General features: G+C 42.2%; 1 protein-coding gene across 1 annotated transcript in view; it reads left to right on the top strand.

Moving 5' to 3' along the window:
- GRM1 (glutamate metabotropic receptor 1) overlaps window positions 1-20,919 on the top strand; it is a 551,379-nt gene that overhangs the window by 161,578 nt on the left and 368,882 nt on the right. The window contains exon 2 of the mRNA XM_077486350.1: window positions 14,954-15,203. Within this exon, the coding sequence (XP_077342476.1) occupies window positions 14,954-15,203 (250 nt within the window). The remainder of the gene's footprint in view (window positions 1-14,953; window positions 15,204-20,919) is intronic.

Raw genomic sequence — 20,919 nt, 5'->3', positions numbered from 1 at the left:
AAGGAAAAAGGTCTCCAGGGACACCCAAAGATACATGCTGTAACCTTACAGTAAGGTAAGGGGACACCCATAAAAAGACCATCTAGGACCACACGGATAATAACGCCACCCCACTGAACTTCGTTGGATCACCTTAATTATCACCTATTATTTTGATAACACCAGCACTTTATTTAAACCTAAAAGCTTACTCAGATTGTATGCAATTTTTGGATATAATCGCATCGAGAGTCTACTCAGTTTTTATGCGATTCCTAGACATAATCGCTACACGGTTTCTCAGCACCTTATGCGATTTTGTATAGTCACCACTTTACTGCACTTTTGCACTTCTACATGGACATTTGAAATTGATATTCATCCCTCTGCTTAGACGACTATATAGTTTTATAAAATTGTTATTTTTACTTGGACTTAGTTCATAGCATTATTGCACTTTTTGCTTATCTTTTAAATAATCTCATAATCCTTCACTCGATACTACAGTTTTATTTTGCACGTATCTTGATCACTATAAAGTGTCACTACTATTTTTACTATTATTTTTATTCATTTGTTTTGCTGTTTATATCATTTTATTGACTTAAGAGATCATATGATAATTATTACAATATATTTGACTTTGTTATATAGTTGGTATATATATATATATATACGTGTTAGTAGCTGTTATTTACTTACCTTTATACTATATATTCCATTTTTCTTGGCCACTTTTGCTGGCTTTACTGTAATGTAATTTCCTTACTTTTTAAGTACACCACTATTGTGAATTTACATATCTCTTAGTATAGCGCACCACTACTCTTATACCATTTTTTCCTGGGTTCAGACATTTGCCCTCAGTGAGTGCAGCCATACCCTAGCCCATTGATATAATATCCTTTCCCATCTTGGCGCAGGAATATATTTTCTCTGACTATTTCATCTGGACAAAGACTCCTTCATCCGACATCTGGTCATTCTTTCCCACATCTTCATAGCGGAACTCATAGTGTGTCGACACCACCGCCATTAACACTACACTATTAAACCCCTTATAGTTATAATAGTAAGACCCCAAATGGGGTGGTGGCACAATGTGGACATGCTGCCCATCTATAGCTCCTCCAAAGTTGGGAAAGTCCCAACGGTCAGCAAAATGGGAGGCCACAGTCTGCCATTCCTGTGGCGTTGAAGGAAACTGTGGAGTCAAACAAGAAAAAAAATATAAGTACTTTTGCATATAACATTGCAAGCAGATTACACAAAAACATTCTTGCACAACATCAGTATAACATTTATTTTAAGGAGTATTTAAAAAGACAAAAATAAAAGGCCCATTTATCAGATTCCTCATCCCACCCCCGATGGCCCATTGATAAAATTGTATGGGGGGGGGGGGGGGGTTGAGGTGACTTTGGGAGCCAAAAAAAAAAAGCCTCCAGCACTCTGCCTGAATTTAAGGACACACATTACATTTGGACACAATTTAGGGGGTGGGGGAGCGTTATAAATGAATTTAAGGATAAACATAACATTTAGATGCATTTTAGGGGGTGCTTCGGGGAAAGCAGTACAATGGAGCTGACAATATACATTGTTAAAGTGACTAGGCTATAAATGTATATGGGCCCAGGATAGCATGCTGGGAGGTTAGTGAAGGCAACTATGCATGTAGGCCAACAAAAAGGAGTATTAAAAAAGCTTCCAGCATACATGAGGATAAAGGGGACATTCACAGCATATTCCAATCATGCTAAATAGAGAATGATGAAATAAATAAAATACATTAGCAAACATTAAATACATATAATGTAATGTTAAGGGATAAAACTTACCCTAATATAGTCCTTCTACAGGACCTGAATGATGGCAGAACAGGTCTCTGGAATAATGATCCCCAGAGCCTTGGGGGAGATGCCTGTTGAGAACTTGAGGTCCTGTAGGCTTCTTCCAGTTGCCAAGTACCTCAAGGGGGCAACTAGCCTCTGCTCCGGAGTGATGGCTTGCCGCATGCAGGTATCCTGCCTGCTGATATAAGGAGTCAGCAAAGCCAACAGATGGTAATTCCTAAAATTATTAGGATTATTCTCCTGGACCTCACGAAGCAGAGGCATGTGTGAGAATTGGTCACGCTGGAGTAACCAATTCTTGGTCCATGAACTCCTCTTTGCCCTGTTCATGAACTGGGCTTGGGTCAAAGTATGAACCCCAACACCAAGCCCCCACACAGCACGAAATCTACAATGTGTACATACCTGCACCATGGTTTCAGCTTGTCAGAACGGACTTAACAAGAACAGCAAGGCCTGTGAAGAGTGAGCTGAAGATCAGTAATGAGTGGACCAGAACGCACCAAAAAACTGATACAAACTGACTACACGCACTGAAAACCAAATACAAATCCACAAGCACAAATTGAACAGCAGTAAAACGATTGGAATAAGCTGAAGTCTGAAAAGCGCAAATCGACTCTAACCAAACTTCTACTAACACAAGATCGGCAGAAGGAGCCCAAAGGGTGACGCACTGGGTCTTGAACTTCCTTTTTCTAGTCCTGTCGTACGTGCTCTAAGTCACCACATTCTTAACGATTGGACTTTGATGTGATCGTGTGTACGTACGACAGTTTCAGCGGAACTCTGTCCGAACTCCGTCGGAAAAACCTTTGGAGTTTATTCCGATGGGAAAACCGGTCGTGTGTACACAGCATTAGTCGTAGCATGTTAAACTATATTAGAACCCCACCTATTGGCTCTAAACAAAGAGGTCTTTTAAAAAAAAAATTTAAAAGTGTTTATTTTATTTTATTTTTTTACTTTTTTTATTTTCTTAACAAACACAAAACAATAGAGACATACATCACCTCAGCCAACATCTGGCTATTAACAGGGAAGAGACCCACGCAGGGGTCACAAGGTATTGTTACAGTATCAAGGACCATTAGAATATCTACGACTACCATAGTATAACAGCAGACTGGACTGACAATAAGCTAGCTCACCTAGATTATCATGCTATCCTGAGTTGGACTATTAGGATGTCAAGGAGAGCCATCATGTATCAGAGGGGTCACTTAAAGCGGAGCTCCACCCTAAAGTGGAGCTTCCGCTCATTGGAACCCTCCCCCCCTCCGGCGCTACAATTGGCACCTTTCAGGGGGGAGGGGGGTGCAGGTACCTGTACAGTACAGGTATCTGCACCCACTTCCGGCATAGATATCTGCAGAATCTACGCCCCTTTTCCGCAGAATCTACGCCCCTTTCCGTAGGTCCCCCGCTGTCTGCTGGGAAACACATGGATCCCAGAGACAGCGGGGATCATCCTTATTGCGCAGCACGACTCGCGCATGCGCAGTAGGGAACCCGGAAATGAAGCCGCGAGGCTCCACTTCCTGATTCCCATACCCAAGATGGCGGCGGCAGCACCCGAGAGACGATCGAGAGATCGGCTTCGGGTGCCGACATTGCGGGCGCGCTGAGTGGGTAAGTGTCCTTATTTTAAAAGTCAGCAGCTGGAGTATTTGTAGCTGCTGGCTTTAAAAAAAAAACGGCGGAACTCCCGCTTTAATCTGTTGCAGCAGTGGAGGGTTCCGCTAACCACTTACTACAAACTCTGTCGTGTTTTTTTGGACAGCCTCTATGTATATAGGTGTCCCTATAAAGGGGTATCACATTGTTAATAAGTGTTTTCCATAAACCTATAAAGGGAGAAGTCATTCTCTTCCAGCATAGGACAATGGATTTCCTGGCATAGAACCGCAGGAGACCCAGCAAGGTTCTCTCAGCCACTCTGGAAACCAAGCCTTCCACCAGCCTCAGCAGGCATATTCTTGGGGATGGATCAATAGCAGATAATTTACCTCTGAGAGAATTTGTGACCAGAAACCTGTAATTCCCAGGCAGGACCAAAAGATATGGATAAAGTCCGGGGGGGGGGGGGGGGGGAGAAGACCTCATCCTGTGCACCCAAGCGGGAGTAAGATATGCCCTATGGACAATCTTGTATTGAATGAGGCGGTCTCTCAAGGAATCCAGAATTTTAAATGGGTAGTCCCATGCTTCTCCCCAATCCTCAGAGTCCATCTCCAGAATATCCCAGCCCCATTGCTGATGGAGCCTGGACAGTTCAGGATACGAGACCCGGAAGAGATGTGCATATAGCACGAAGGTGGGTTTTTCAGTACAATCAAATCACATAATCTGCTGTAGATCGGACGACACCATCTGCCTTTCGTGAGTAAGAAGGGTAGTGGTGCGCTGTACACAAGGAGGATATATCTATTGATAAAAGCAGTATATAAAATTCGCAATGGGGGGATATCCACTAAACAATACAGGTCTGGGTATGTCTATGTGACTAGTTTAAACAGCAACACTCATTTCTACTAATAGTCCACAACATAAATACATAAAATAGTGAAAATTCATATAAAATCCAAAGTGCAACGTGTTGCGATCCTGTAGTCGCATAAAAGTGCAAATATTCCAATGTGCCGCTGTGGCTGATAAAACAATAATGTTTGTTGCTATTAGTGTAAAATCTACAACATAAAACCGTGAAATAATAAAAACAAGAAAAAAGAAGAAAAAACACAATATAACATTCAAAAGTGCAGGGTGTTGCGATACTAAAATCGCATAAAGTGCAGGTGTTCTGCTGTGGTGCACATAGGCAAACCTTCAAACATAAATAATAATTCAGTGACAAAAAATATAAGTGTATCAGACAAAAAGTCAGTTTTCAGTGCAAAGTGCTGCGATTATTCTCAAAATCGCATAGGATGTGACTTCTTCAACAAGATATACGATGTGGAGCTGTTGCAATGGGAAGGGCAGTGGTGCTGGTGGAAGGGGATGTGGCCTTGGTGGTCCCGTATATACCAGTAATGGATGTCCCCTTACCTTACCGCTGTAAGGTAACAGCGTATATATAGAGAGCTTTTTGGGATCTTTTAGCTGAATTTTCCCTTTAATGTGGGGTGCCCAGGTCCTGACCAATGATATGGTCCCTTTAAGGGGGTTTCCTCTGTGGTATTGCAGTCAGGGTTCCTCAGTGGTATGGCATATACATGGGTTTAAGCAGAGATGGAGGAAGAATACTCCATAGTGTAAGATGCTTCAACAGGTTTATTGTTATTAAAACAGTTTAAAAATACTCACAAACAAACAGTCTGTACAAGCAGTGTATAAACGAGCTGCGGGCTCGGTCTACGTCACTTCCTGGTTGCTGTGTCCCGACGCGTGTTCATCACGGGTCACATGACTTCATCAGGGGGAACCCAGAGGGAACTGAGCCCTGAAAGCATGGAACAACTGTAGATATTTGAATTTGTGTGAGAGCAGGACATCGTGATGACACATTAAGTGATCAAAGGAGAATATTGTTAGGTCTGGGGTGATGTCTGAGAGAGCCTTAATATAGTACCTGGCCCATATCACAGGGTCTGGAAGCTCGAGAAAGTGCTGTAGGTTGGGGTTGTACTAGAGCTCGGCATTCAGGGATACAGCAGTCAGAGGATACTTTTCACAGGCCCTAAGGGTGGTACGCATGGAAGGGGTTAGGTTGTATGGAGCCTTTGGACACGCAAGAGAAGATTTGACAACGCCTCCTCAGATCGCAACACCACAGCCTCAATGGCCCAAGCTGAGTTGGAGCTATCTGGAACAAGCCACCAGTAACCAACTGAGCCGCAATGAAGTATCTGTGACAGTCTAGGCCCCCCAGAGAACAAGGGCACATTAGGGTGGTTAACTTAAAGCGGGGGGGACGTGGACCCCAAAGAAAGGAGGAGAACATTTTGTTCAGTTGGGAGAAGAATGATTTGGGGATCCATTAAGGGGAATTACGAAAAAAATAAGTAAATTTGGGAAGAATTTTAATTTTGATGAGGTTATTACGACCCAGTATGAACAGAGGGAGGTTCTCCCATGCTTTCAGCTTGGCCCTGACTGAGTTGATTACTGGGGACAAGTTCATTGGAATGAAGTCAGTCACGTTCCCTGAAATACACACCCCCAAGTAGGTAAACTCGTCCACCCATTGTAGATGAAGAGAAGCTGAGGCCTCTTTCTTAGCATCATCATCAATAGCCAGCAGCTGCAATGTTGACCAATTAACTCTGAGCCCCGTCACTAAGGAGAATTAATCTAGGACTGACAATGCCCCCTGCAGGGAGGAGTCAGCATCACTCAGGAAGAGGAGGAGGTCATCTGCATACAAGGCCACCCTCTCCTCCAGCCAGCCCAGCCATAGACCTTTAATGTGTGGTGAGACACATAATGCCTCCGCCACTGGTTGCATGGCAATGGCAAAAAGTGCCGGAGAGAGAGGGCAGCCCTGCGTTGTTACCCTACAGGAGACAGACGACTCCCTAAACAAATGGCAGCCATAGGCGAATGATATATAGTCTGTAACCAGTGAATGAATACCAAGGGAAATCCCATTCTCTGCAGAATATTCAACAGGAAAGGCCACTCAATCATGTCGAATGCCTTCTCAATATCGAGAGAGGCAACCGCTCTAGTACCCTGATTGTCATGTCTTGCATGGAGGTTAGTGAACAATCTATGAAGATTGATGTTTGTAGACTTGTAGGACATGAACCTGGTCTGCTCCGAGTCAATGAGAGAGGGGAGTAATGATTCAAGTCTAGTGGTGAGGAGTTTAGTTAGGATTTTGAGGTCAGTATTAAGGAGTACTATAGGTCTATAGGAAGCACATAATTTGGGATCCTTACCTATCTTGGGGATGAGGATAACATGTGCGTGTGCCATGGAGGGTGGGAGAGAGCCTGTTCCAGGCAATGTGTAAAGAGGGGGGCCAGCTGAGGGTCCAGCATGTTACCATGTGCTACATAGAAATCAGTCGGGAGACCATCTGGGCCAGGAGCTTTGCCAGAGGATAGGAGGTTAATTACAACATGAACCTCTTCCACGGTAATTGGAGCAACTAGGTGAGATCTTTCGGAATCGGAGAGCCAGCCAAGAACTTTTGCTTCGTATTATACATTTCAAGTCTAGTAACGTCTGTTAAGTGAAGATGAAGACTGCATTTAGATGCCTGCAACGCATCAAAGTTTGAGGTCAGAAGCCAACCCCACCTTGCTCTCCAATTCTGTTGTGGCAGCAATTTGTGGCAGCAATTTGTTGAAACCTAACCACCTTGATGGCCGAGATGTAATGGCCCTTCATTAGAGTCCCAGTAATTGTGTAGGGCCAGTGGGGTTTGATCGGCTATATCAGGTTGGGAAATCCATTGAGGAACTAGAAGCCATGTAGAGCCACTACGAGAGGCAGAAGTGCGCATGGTGATCTCTAGGGGGCTGTGGTCAGACAGGCCGCTGGACAAATAGGCAGCTTTTAGAACATCTGTCAGCATCGAGGGGTTGGCAAATGCATTGCATCAGAGGGGGGCGGGGTCACCCATACACATCACTGGGAAAGCCTGGTGTTTCCCCTTGTCAGAGGAGGACAGGGTCATCTATATGTGTGATATGCAGATTTGTGTCTCAGAAAGCCTGCCACTGAATTTGTCCAAATCTTCCCTAATGAAGTTACATTCCTCAGCCAGGTGGTCAATGGTGACCAGTAAGAAGGTTCTGCTCTGTTCTATGGCCGTGAGGATAACAGTGGGGTCATTTGCTTTAGGTGGCGCCTGCGGAGGTGGGGAGGCTGTTGGGTTTGCTGCCTGTTCCATGTCCACTAGCAGTACTTTAAATTGATTCAAAATTGCACTGGGACACTGGGCAGGCTGGACTGGCACATTTTGGTCGCTGTTTTGCTCTTTGAGGGCATGAGCAGGCGATCTGGGGTTATACAGATAAAAAATCAGGATGGTGGGTTTGTTCCCTTTAAGAGTTTGTGATTGCAGAGAAGGTGACTTGCATGCAGGGGTGGCAGATGCCTGTGGCTGGTTTAGTCCTGAGCTCTCTCACTGAGGCCTAATGGTGTTGGGTGTCAGTCCCCAGATGCTGCACTCACTACATGTCCCCTTCAGGGATGTTGTCACAGGGGAAGTGTGAAGCGGCTGTTCTTCCACAGATCAGGATATATAAGACCCTTTAGGCCTCAAGATGGCAGCGGGCTGCGGTGTGCGGTGCGGGACCCCCCCGGGAACCCCCGATGCTGTGCCCCTGATTGGACTCCTCAAGGGATGCTGCCATTGCTGTGTGGGTGTGAGGTGCGGAGCGCAGAGGATTCAGGAGGCTCCGCAGGCCTCAAAATGGCGGCGGGCCTCGGCTGCTTGGGGAAGGCCACGGGTTCCAAAATTCTGGATGGGACTGAGGCAGGTAATGTCCTGGGGCAGGCAGGGTAATTATTTTGGCTTACTGGGGTGCTCTGTGGAGAGAAAGGCTGAGGATTGCTTCAGAATACACAGAGCTGTTCAGCAGCACGTCCTCCTCGGCTCACATCCAGACACGCCTCCCTTATTTTTGCTTCTTAATGTTAATACGAACCATCAGGTTGAAAAGTGAAGGGCAAAACATAGAACAAAACTCAGGTAGCATGCACATTTGCAATTTTCCCTTGCCCCTTACTATACAGCAGGGGCAGGCAACCCCCAGCACGGTTGCCGTAAGAGGCACATGAAGCCTTTTGCTGGCACTCGACTCCCCTCCCATCAGCAGAGCAGCACAGGGAAGTATCAGTGAGACACTAATTCATTCCAATTTCAGAATTCCCCACACCGCACCTGAACCGGGGGGGGGGGTGCACTGTAAAAGATGGGAAACATTTTGGTTCTCTAACTTTGCTGTAGCTGCGATCGTCAGCTTTTGTGATGGGGAAGAAATTAGGTGCAATTCTGGTGGTGGGGGGGGGGGGGGGGGGGCGGTCCCTGTTTCCAGGAAGAGGAGGACTGTCATTGGCCACTGCTAAAGCCAATCACAGTCCTTCTAGCCCTAGCCCCGTCCACCATCTGGAGGAAGAGGACTCGCTTGGTTGCCACTACCAAACTGCAAAAGAAGGGATTTCACTATGATGGAGAAAACCCCAATGAGGTGACAGTTTGTGGAATTACTGTTGAGCTTCTAGGAACTTTGTTGAAATTATTCCTGAACCTTTGATTTACTTACTACTGAACCCTGACACTCTGTGCCCCTTTAAGCCACAGCCAATATTCAGTGCAATTAAAAATCACACCCAACTTTTGCTGCGGGGCAGAAACGTTTTCTCAGCTGTGGGGGCCCAACATATGATCCTGCACACAGGCCCACTGCTTTCAGAAAATGCTCCTGACCTGAGCTCATCATTGTGCATCCGTTCCAGATGCTTGTATGTGACATCACATACAAGCACATGGGCTGGATGTGAGAGGTCGATCAGTGGCATAAGTGTGCCAGGACAAGTAGCTGTGTCTCATCTCTACTTCCTTTCAGCAGTCTGCATATCACACATATAGATGAAAAAAAGGTACAGCGGTGGGGCAGATGAGCAGGAGGGGTTCAGAGGTGGAACAGAAGAGCAGGAGGGTACAGCTGTGGGGCAGATGTTCATGGAAGTACAGTGGTGGAAGAGATGAGAAGGGGGTTCAGCAGTGGGACAGAAGAGCAGGGGGTACAGTGATGGGGCAGATGAGCAGGGGGGTTCAGTGTTGGGGCAGATGAGAAGGGGGTTCAGTGGTTGGACAGAAAATCAAGGAGGGTAGAGCAGTGGGGCGGATGTGAAAGGTGGTGTATTGGTGGTACAGATGAGCAGGGGGTTACAGTGGTGGGACAGAAGAGCAAGGAGGTACAGAGGTGAGACAGATGTGCAGGATGTACATTGGTAAGGCAGATGAGAAAGCGGGTTACAGTGGTGAGGCAGATGGGTTCAGTGTTAGGACAGATGAGAAGGTGATTCAGCAGTGAGACAGAAGAGCATGGGGATACAGTGATGGAGCAGATGTGCAGGGAGATACAGTGGTGGGGAAGATGAGAAAAGGGGTACATTGATGGGGCAGATGAGCAGGGGGGGTTACAGTGGTGGGAGGGATGAGAAGGGGGTTCAGCAGTGAGGAAGAAAAGCAGGGGGGTACAGATGAGGCAGATTAGCGGGGATTACAGTGGTGAGACAGATGAGCAGGGAGGATTCAGTGTTGGGCCAGATTAGAAGGGGGTTCAATGGTGGGACAGAAGAACAGGGTCAGATGTGAAAGGTGGTGCATTGGAGGGACCGATGAGCAGGGGGTTACAGTTGTTGGGCAGAAAAGCAGGGGGTACAGAGGTGGGGCAGAAGTACAGGGGGTTACAGTGGCAGGGCAGAGGAGCAGGGGGGTACAGAGGTGGGACAGAGGTGCAGAGGAGAAAGGAGGTACATCAGTGGAACACATGAGCGGGGGTTACAGTGGTGGGGCAGATGTGCAGCGGGGTACAGTGGTGGGAAAGATAAGCAGGGGGGACAGTGATCTGAGGTGTGGAGTTGCAGGAATTTGGACTGATCTAAAGTGTGGAGTTGCAGGAATTGGGGCTGCTCTGTGGCGTGAGAGTGCAGGATGTTAATGTCTCACTACTACTCAAGTAGTCTACAGCATTTACTTTATAAAAATCCTTTTCGTGATTGAGAGTGTAAAGTTTACATTTTTTTGTTATAAAATTGGCACGCTCAATTTATTTGAAACATTTTTTGACCCACTGTTCTCTAAAGGTTGCCTACCCCTGCTATACAGTGTTATGAGTGAAAAAAATTGCAACACACATTAACATTTTTTTAAAATGAATTTTGACTTGATAAACGAGTGAAGTAGTGTTACATCACAACTGAGTATACAAGAGAAGAGAGAACCCAAGACTCCCCCATAAGGTGGTGGGATTTTTGAGAATGTGTTTGAAATTACCACTGAATATCACTTTGTTGTTGTGCTTACCTCGGGGACAGTTTCAAACACATCCTCAAAAATCCCACCACCTTATGAGGGTGCAGTGAGGGTGCAGTGTGCTCTCTCCAATTTTTTCTATGGTTGTGGAATGAATCATCTAAGTTTCCATTATTTCTTATGGGGAAATTCGCTTTGATATACGAATGCATGTTTCTGGTACGAATTATGCCCGCAATCCAAGGTTTTACTGTATTACATTTAGAATTCAGCAGGTGTGAATGGTTAAGCTCTTGGTATATTTTGCACACTCTTGTGTCAAAGATAAGCTTATATTTTGGCAGGGCTTTATAAACTTAATGCATCATCCACATGTATAAGGAGAAGTGCTCAACCAGGGTCCACCAAGACTAAACAAAAGGCAAGAATCTAAGCTAAGATTTATACTTCAGTGTTAGTAAAAGAGAAGGAAGTCCCACTGCAAATTTGGAGATTTAAGCCATGCCTAAAGATTTAATGAATAGTCTTATGCAAGACAGGCCACCTGAGCTTTGCCCTCAAATGCATGTCATTCATATTAAGCGTATTCATAGAGATTGTACAAAAAAGCTCAGGAAATCACATAGGAGGAGGTTTGTCTTGCACCGGGCAATTAATTAAGTCTTTAACCATGGCTTTTATTTTGGACTGTGGCTGCCTTCTCTTTCACTAACACTGAAGTCTGAAAGGGAGAATGAATTACTTGGGAGTCAGCAGTGTATGAGCATAAATATCAGCAAGGGAGCACCATAACTTGTGATTCCATAAGATTTTTATACATAAGTTTATTAAACAAAATTGGCAGATGGGATGTAAGGAGTTTAAGTATGAGAAATATCATAGCCTTGTTTGTAGAAGTAGGAAAATTGCCTCTATCAAAGACCTCCTGGTTTGAATACGGCATCTAAGAAATCATTGGACCTGTTAGTTAAACTGGAAAGGGTGACTCCCTGTAGAAAGGCTTGAGCATCTATGGGGAACAGCAAAGTATAGAGTACTGAAAAACTGCACAAAGGTCTGATTAATCAATACTGGATCTGAAAACAAATCACCTGCCAATGAATACAGAAGTTTTCTGAACTAGGTCAATATAAAAAAACAGGAAACTCGAGTCTCTACTATTTTTAACCTATTATCCTCTGATAGATTGCCCTTGTACACACGATCGGATTATATTGTTGGAAAATCCGATCGTGTGTGGGCTCCATCTGACTTTTTCCGACGGTAAGTCAGACGGAAAAAATTTGAGAGCAGGATCTCAAATTTTCCGACAACAAAATCCGATCTGACTTTTTCCAATCGTTTGTAGAGAATTCCGATCGGACAAAGTGCCACGCATGCTCAGATCAAAGTACGAGAGCAAAGCTATTGGCTACTAGGCTGAACGTAGTCCCGTCAGAAAGAACTAATGGCATCACGTTCCAAACGATTAAATTTTCCAACAACTTTGTCTGACCGTATGTATGCAACACCAGTTTCAGACAAAATCCGTCAGAAAAAATCAGACGGATTTTGTGGTCGGAATTTCCGACCGTGTGTACAAGGGCTTACTGTTTGATTATCTAGGAGAAGGATATTTTGCTGGTAGGCAATCTGAACACAACAAGAACACCTGTATGTGGCAATATAGGTAATATTTTTTTCTATAACCTAAACTATTCATATTTATTATTTTTGATCTTTATTTTTAAATTCTTAAGTGAAATTCATGGCTCTAGGAAAACTGTAGCATTTTGTGGATAGGATTCAGAGTTGCATAGTTCCCTTTCGCTTGTCTGAAATTATTCTTTTATATGCTACATTTGATCCCTTAAAAATGTTTTGGACATATTTAAAGCAGGGGCTTGCTTGTTTTATTTATTTGGTCTATTTATGCTGAGTTCTAAAAAAAAGCATAAATAGCTTTTGTGCTTGGAATGTCCTTATATTTTTAATACTATGCCTTGGGCAAGGATTTCCGATCTGGAGGGTTTAAAATCATTTTATCTTCGTTATGGCTAAATGTAATGCTTGATTCATAGGGTCATTCCAAAACAAGCTCACAGCTATGAAGGCTAATGTCACATAATCAGAAAATGAAAGAATTTTAAAGTTAAACACATACACACGCACATATTTTGTAAGAGGGACTTACTGAACTAGTAACAGTATCAGTAACCCATCACTATCATAAGACAGGGGCATCTGGGAACAGTCTAGCAGGTTTTCCTGCATTTTATTTCAGCAAGGCAGCAAATACAGTTTTCAGTGCAAGATGGCTTTGTAGAGTAAAACAAAAGCACAAAACAAAAAGGTGCCTCATTTGTATAAATGTGCAAATTTCTCAAGAGCAAGAAGTTCAGACGTTAAATAATAATTAAAAAAAGATTTCCTTCTAAAAATGTGTATAAAATAAAAATAAAGGTAGTGTACAAATTGTTACTGAAAAAGCTTCAATTTACATATTACTCCATATGCCACCACATCACCGTTTTAATATACCAACAAAATACATTTAACATGCATCCTTACTCTATGCTGCAATGAATTCCATATTTTGAGGCAGAGTAAACAGTTGAATGAAAGTAACTCTCAATACATTACACAGACAGCTAGGTCCGCTTCATAGGGAGAACATGAAGGCATATCAAATTAGTTTTTCCTGATCATAGTAATTTGAACAGTTAAAAAGACTCTCTCAAGCAAGCACAGGGGCAGCTAAGGGCAAGACTGACAACCAAACTTCCAATGCAGTGCCCGAATTACATTGAATAATATATTATCATCTTCACATCAACCATGATGGAGCTCTACACTCCCGTGCATAACAGAAGTAAATAATTTAATTTTTTTAATTTTTTTGCACAGGGTTTGGGGTAAAACAAAAATTGGGAAATTGAAGAAAAAGAAAAGAATGCAGGAAAAAAAATGGAGGGCGGTGGGGGTAAGGGAGGTGAGTTGGGCTAGAAAAGGAGGAACCAGAAAATTAGATGAGAGGGCAAAGAGGTGTATATGGCGGAATGAAGCAAAATAAATGAAGAAGTAAATTATTTATTCACTTTAACTATGTAGCTCATCAGATAAATAGATGCAACTATCTGAAGAACTATATTTACCACAGAGCAAGATATACAACAGCCAGTAATAATATGAGCAAAAATATTACCAGGACAATGTCCACCAACAGACTGTGTGTGAGATCTGTTGGTTCCCTCGTCACTTCCTATCAGGACCATTTAGACTGTGAGGCCTTTTGGTGGATATTACAATTTGAAATAATTTTTCTCACACTATATATCTAATGATCTGTTTTACCTGTCAAAGGATTTGTATACATATATGTCACACAGCATGGCCTTAAGTGGCAGTCCAGAAAACATGATTTTTCTTGGCTGTGTTAAAGTGGTAGAAAACTCTACCATTTTTTTTGTAAATGGGCTAGTGCCATGCCTTAATAGCACATTATGGCAGGCTTACCGCTGCCAGCGCTCCCATCTTCACTCTGTCTTCTTCTGGGTTCATGCTCCCTTGCTGTTTGAATAGCCAGCCTGAGTTGATGTCACTTCTGTGCATGCGCACAGGAGTCATCATCACGGCACAGCACTCAGTGTGCCCTAAATGAAGAGCATCATTGCACATGTACAGTGACATCATCAGCTATAGTCGATGTGAATATCTCCTAAATGGCGAACATTTAGGAGGTGTTCACTATACATACAGGTAGGGCTTACTATAAGCTTACCTGCAGGTACAAATTGTAAAAAAGAATTTACTATGGCTTTAAATAACTTTTGCCTCCCCCAAACAGCCTAAGACTAGACAGTAAATATGAATGCAGTACACTAAAGAATGTATCTCCCTGCCATTCTGTGCGCTTCTATTTATCAGCATCCTCTCTTTTTTTTTTTTTTTTTTTTTTTTTTAGCATGCAGTTTTGCTGCTCCTTCCTCTCTGTCTGATCAGTACTGTACTTGTTTAAAAAAAAAGTCTAGTACATACACTACTTGCCTCTTGTATAAATTATGTCTAATAATATATCAAATGATACAGCGCATTCTTTTATATCTACCCAAAGTTCATCATTAAACTGCAAAATGTTACAATGAACATTTTGGTGTAACTGCAACAATACTAACATAAGGTATGTGCTTTTTTTAAGGAAACTATGGAGAAAGTGGAATGGAAGCCTTTAGGGAACTAGCCGCACAAGAAGGCCTGTGCATAGCGCATCATGATAAAATCTATAGCAATGCTGGCGAGAAAAGCTTTGATCGGTTACTTAGTAAACTTCGGGAAAGACTACCAAAAGCAAGAGTGGTGGTTTGTTTTTGCGAGGGAATGACAGTAAGAGGGCTGCTGATGGCTATGAAACGTAAAGCTGTACTTGGTGAATTTCTGCTTATTGGAAGGTAAGATTTTTATTCTTTAAGCTTTATGTGCATATATTTCTGTGAACTGTTCTCCTTCATTCAAAGCCAATTGCTCTGTATTACCTCTTGACATGAAAATGTTGCCATGTTAGATAACTGTGCATAGGACATTAACTTTGATGTGTATACATATTTAGATAACTGTGCATAGGACGAGAAGAACGTGTCTATTTTAAAGTATAATATACTTAAAGCAAATTTTTCACTAAAAAAATATTATAACAATACTTACTATTCCCACAATAGGTAACTCCAATTCTTATACAGTACTCTTGTATAGACAGTAGCATTTTCTGAGCATAAAGGATGCCTGCATCTCCCTGCTGGACTCTGTGATTCCAGCCACCAGCTGCCACCTTTAGAGCTGATTTGGACCGGAACCAAGGTCCGGTATTTCTATATCTGCCCCTAGTCAAATTGGTAAATTGGTAATGTCAGGGTGTGGCCACACCGAAGCAATTCACTGAGACAGACACGAAGTTCAGTTTAAAATTACTTCTCTTTATTATTTCCTGTCATCAAGGCTTTTATACTAACAGCCGCATATTTCGTTATCAGATAAGGCAGGTATATGCAAACTACAAAACAACCACAAAAACGTATATATCTTATGAAAATGTATAGGCTTCAGCTAGGTCATGTTCATATAAGGGAGTAGCAATCGATCATAGCCATGTAGGGTATCTTGCTTCTAAAACATCAGTGTTATCTCTTGGGTGTAGAAGCAGGTGCAATCTTTCTTTAACTCTTTGCAGTTCAGTTCCACGGTAAGGTAGGGGTGAGCTTTGCAGATATCTACTGAATATGTTTTAAGGCTGATAAGCAGAAGCTCAAACATGTACTTATATATAAAGCATGTACTTATATATTGGAATAGATATTTCATCATGATATACTAATCACATCCATTACAGAGCTTCATGGACACAGTTATACTAAATAGCGCCCAATAGATGGAACCACAGATGCAGCCAAACCCAAACATTTTGGATGCTTATGTTTCTATCGCTGCCTATTACTCTTTAAGGAAACAAATATTGGAGTCACTGTTGGTGGGTTATTTTCATTGTTCACTACTTTGCCAGAAATTATTTGAGAACTCCCTATTTCTATTAAATCTGTTGATCTGATTTTCAAATGATAGTTTTTCCTACAGAGTCCAGTTTTTCACAATTGTCCTACAAAGATCTTTTCTAGATTAAATTTAATCTGTCCTTCCTGATGCCTCCTAGCATAGCCCTCTCATAGCTCTAGCTTTAACATTTTTCCTCTCATTGACACTATTTAGCTTATACAGTGCTCTGGCTGAAGGATAGAGAAAAGTCATGGAGCTAGGATGTCCTAAGCTAGACAATGTAGGTCAGTCTCACAGTGAGATTTAGGCCAATTGTGTCTAGATGTACTTGCTTTTCTCAAAATAGACAGTTAAAAAAAATGCACACTAAACTGTTTCGCAACTGCAGCTAAAGAAGAATTTCAGCCATGTATATATTATACATAGTTATAATGGTCCAGCTTGGACTGATGTAGCTATGCATATAACATACTGGACGATCCCCTTGAAAGCTGGAAATCACTGAAATAGACACCGCTAGTTCAGTGATCTCCATTTACTTCCAGGTCCTGTCCTGGGCAGCTGCCCTGCTACATTCTGAACACAGAAGGTTGGCTGCTCAGCACCAACATCATACATTGGGGGTTATTTACTAAAGACAAAACCATTTTAGACTACAAGTGCATTTGAAAGTGCAGTCGCTGTAGATCTTTGGGGAACATGCAAGGAATATTAAAAAAAAAGCATTTTAGCTTGCACATGATTGGATGATAAAATCAGCAGAGCTTCCCCTCATTTTAGATCTTCCCCTCAAATCTACAGCAACAGCACTTCCAAGTGCACTTGCAGTGCAGAGTGGATTTGCCTTTAGTAAATCAATTCCATAGAGTGCTTTGCATTTTCTGAATGAATGCAAAGTGTTTTCTAATTGGTGTTGTTGTCACACTTTCCACCTCATCCAATCAGAGATGGTTTTACATTCATTAAACAATGCAACAAATTCTCTGAATGGTGAATGTGACAAGCAGTCAACCCCCTGTGTTGAAAAGGGAGCAGCGCAGCTGCTTGGCGCGGGGCCCAGAAGCAAGCGGAGATCTTTTTTTGGTGTTTATATATGTGTGTGAGTTTAGAAGTTTAGATACTATTTTCTTTCAATATTTGACATTTATAAAGATGTTTTGTATTTACTTAACCGCTTCAGCCCCGAAAGATTTTACCCCCTTTCTGGCCAGAGCACTATGCGATTCGGCACTGCGTCGCTTTAACTGACAATTGTGCGGTCATGCGACGTTGCGCCCAAACAAAATTTTCACACAAATAGAGCTTTATTTTGGTGGTATTTAATCACCTCTGCGGTGATTAATTTAGAAAAAAATGCAATATTTTTTACTTTTTGCTATAATAAATATATAAAAATTTTTTTTTTTCCTCAGTTTAGGCCGATATGTATTCTTCTACATATTTTTGGTAAAACAAAATCGCAATAAGCGTATATTGATTGGTTTGTGCAAAAGTTATAGTGTCTACAAAATAGGTGATAGTTTTATGGCATTTTTATTCAAATTTTTTTTTTTTACTAGTAATGGTGGTAATCTGCGATTTTTATCGAGACTCCCACATTATGGTGCACGTGTCGGACAATTTTGACACATTTTTGGGACCATTGGCATTTTTACAGCTATCAGTGCTATAAAAATGCATTGATTATTGTAAAATTTTTACTGGTGGTAAAGGGGTTAACCACTAGGGGGCTATCAAGGGGTTAATGTGTTCCCTATTGTGTATTCTAACTGAAGGGGGGAGTGAACTGTGTAGGGGAGATGGCAGACCGCTGTTCATACTGTCTCCCCTCAGAGAACCGAAAACTGTGCGTTTACACACACAGATCCTGGTTCTCCATGTGCCCTGAGCAATGACGGGAGCCCGGCAGTGATCACGACCACTGGCCACTCGCATTGGCTCCGTGGGCGAGCAGGGGGCTAGTAGCCAAATCTGAAAGCGATGTAACATGACGGCAATTTGCGCAGCCGAGCCATGTTGCCGCAGTACAACTGTGGCGGCTGGTCGGCAAGAGGATAAAGTAAAGCTAAATAAAAAACTTTTTGAACAAGGTTGAGATAATTAACTTGGATAGGATGGAAAGGTATTAGAATACCTATTAGGATTTGACTGCTGTCGGTGATGATTCACCTCTTTATTTGTCCTGTTTACAATTATCATTGAAAGTGAAATTGAAGGAAAATCACAAATTTTGGGTTGCCCCAAGAAAAGTAATAGAGGCGACATTTTCCAATGGGGACACTACTTCTCAGACCTAAGGGACTCCAAGGGATTTCCTTCATTTGCAGGGATTTCCTCACTTCCTGTTTTTGGCAATCGGACAGGAAGTGAAGGCAAATCTCCCCAATGGAACACAGATGGTGCAAAAAAAATAAAATAAGGTCGTAACCCTACATTATAAAAATGTGAAATAACTTTCTGGGCTATCCCTTTGTATTAACCACCTATTACTTAACTCTATATACTATAGTAATCAGCTAGCACCATTATGCTTCCAACCACATGTACAAATTGCAATAAATACAGTATCTCACAAAAGTGAGTACACCTCTCACATTTTTGTAAATATTTTATTATATATTTTATTTTACTTTCCCCATGACTCAGAATCCAGAAATGTCAATGCAGCATTGGATGAAAGATGCAAGGGTCTGTCAGAAGTCCAGAAACTCAGTAACCTTTTATACACACACATACACATACTAATTTCAATAAAACAGATCATAGGTGAGGATGGTTACCTTTAATAGCCATTCAAACCCCTTTGTGTCAACTTGTGTGCATGTTATCAGGCCAAAATCACCAGCGTATTTAAACTTTTGATCAGGGTAATTTGGTAGTTTCTGTTGTGATTATGATTTAAAAAAGAATAAACACAGTTGATTGATAATAAATGGCTTCAGCCAAACACTAACCATAAGTGAAAGAAAAGGTTTTGTGTTATCATTCATATTCTCTTAAAAATGGCCAAGAAATATATATATATATATATATATATATATATATATATATATATATATATATATATATATATACAGTATCTCACACAAATGAGTACACCCCTCACATTTTTGTAATATTTTATATCTCTTCATGCAACAACTCTGAAGAAATTACACTTTGCTACAATGTAAAGTAGGGAGTGTACAGTTTATATAACAGTGTAAATTTTCTGTCCCCTCAAAATAACTCAACATACACCCATTAATGTCTAAACCAGTGGCAACAAAAGGGAGTACACACCTAAGTGAAAATGTCCAATTTGCGTGGTCGCCATTATTTTCCAGCACTGCCTTAACCCCCTTGGGCATGGAGTTCACCAGAGCTTGACAGTTTGCCACTGGAGTCCTCTTCCACTCCTCCATGATGACATGATGGAGCTGGTGGATGTTAGATAACTTGCACTCCTCCACCTTCCATTTGAGGATACCCCACATATACTGAAAAGGGTTTAGGTCTGGAGACATACTTGGCCAGTCCATCACCTTTACATTCAGTTTCTTTAGCAAGTCAGTGGTCGTCTTGGAGGTGTGTTTGGGGTCGTTATCATGTTGGAATACTGCCCTGCGTCCCAGTCTCCAAAGGGAGGGGATCATGCTCAGCTTCAGTATGTCACAGTACATGTTGGCATTCATGGTTCACTCAGTGAACTGTAGTTCCCCAGTTCCGGCAGCACTCATGCAGCCCCAGACCATGACACTCCCACCACCATACTTGACTGTAGGCAAGACACACTTGACGCCATCTGAACCAGATAAGTTTATCTTGGTCTCATCAGACCACAGGACATGGTTCCAGTAATCCATGTCCTTAGTCTGCTTGTCTTCAGCAAATTGTTTGCAGGCTTTCTTGTGCATCATCTTTAGAAGAGGCTTCCTTCTGGGATGACAGCCATGCAGGCAATTTGATGCAGTGTGCAGCTTTTGGTCTGAGCACTGACCGGCTTACCCCCCACCCCTTAAACCTCTGCTGCAATGTTGGCAGCACTTAAATGTATATTTCCCAAAGACAACCTCTGGATATGATGCTGAGCACGTGCAATCAACTTCTTTGGTCGACCATGATGAGGCCTGTTCTGAGTGGAACCTGTCCTCTTAAACCACTGTATGGTCTTGGCCAATATGCTGCAGCTCAGTTTCAGAGTCTCGGCAATCTTCTCATAGCGTAGGCCATCTTTATGTAGAGCAACAATTCTTTTTTTCAGATCCTCAGAGAGTTCTTTGCCATGAGATGTCATGTTTAACTTCCAGTGAGCAGTATGAGAGAGTGAGAGTGATAACACCAAATTTAACACACCTGCTTTCCATTCACACCCAAAACTTTGTAACACTAATGAGTCACATGACACTTGGGAGGGAAAATGGCTAATTGGGCCCAATTTGGACATTTTCACTTAGGGGTGGACTCACTTTTGTTGCCAGCGGTTTAGACATTAAGAGCTGTGTGTTGAGTTATTTTGAGGGGACAGCAAATTTACACTGTTATACAAGCTGCATACTCACTACTTTACATTGTAGCAAAGTGTAATTTTTTCAGTGTTGTCACATGAAAAGATAGAATAAAATATTTCCAAAAATGTGA

This window comes from Lithobates pipiens, unplaced genomic scaffold (assembly GCF_037356315.1).
Source record: "Lithobates pipiens isolate NorthernLeopardFrog02 unplaced genomic scaffold, aLitPip1_a1.2 Scaffold_18, whole genome shotgun sequence".
Lineage (NCBI taxonomy): Eukaryota > Metazoa > Chordata > Amphibia > Anura > Ranidae > Lithobates > Lithobates pipiens.
Note: the sequence above shows the minus strand (reverse complement) of the source record. Positions and strands in the feature narration are given on the sequence as shown.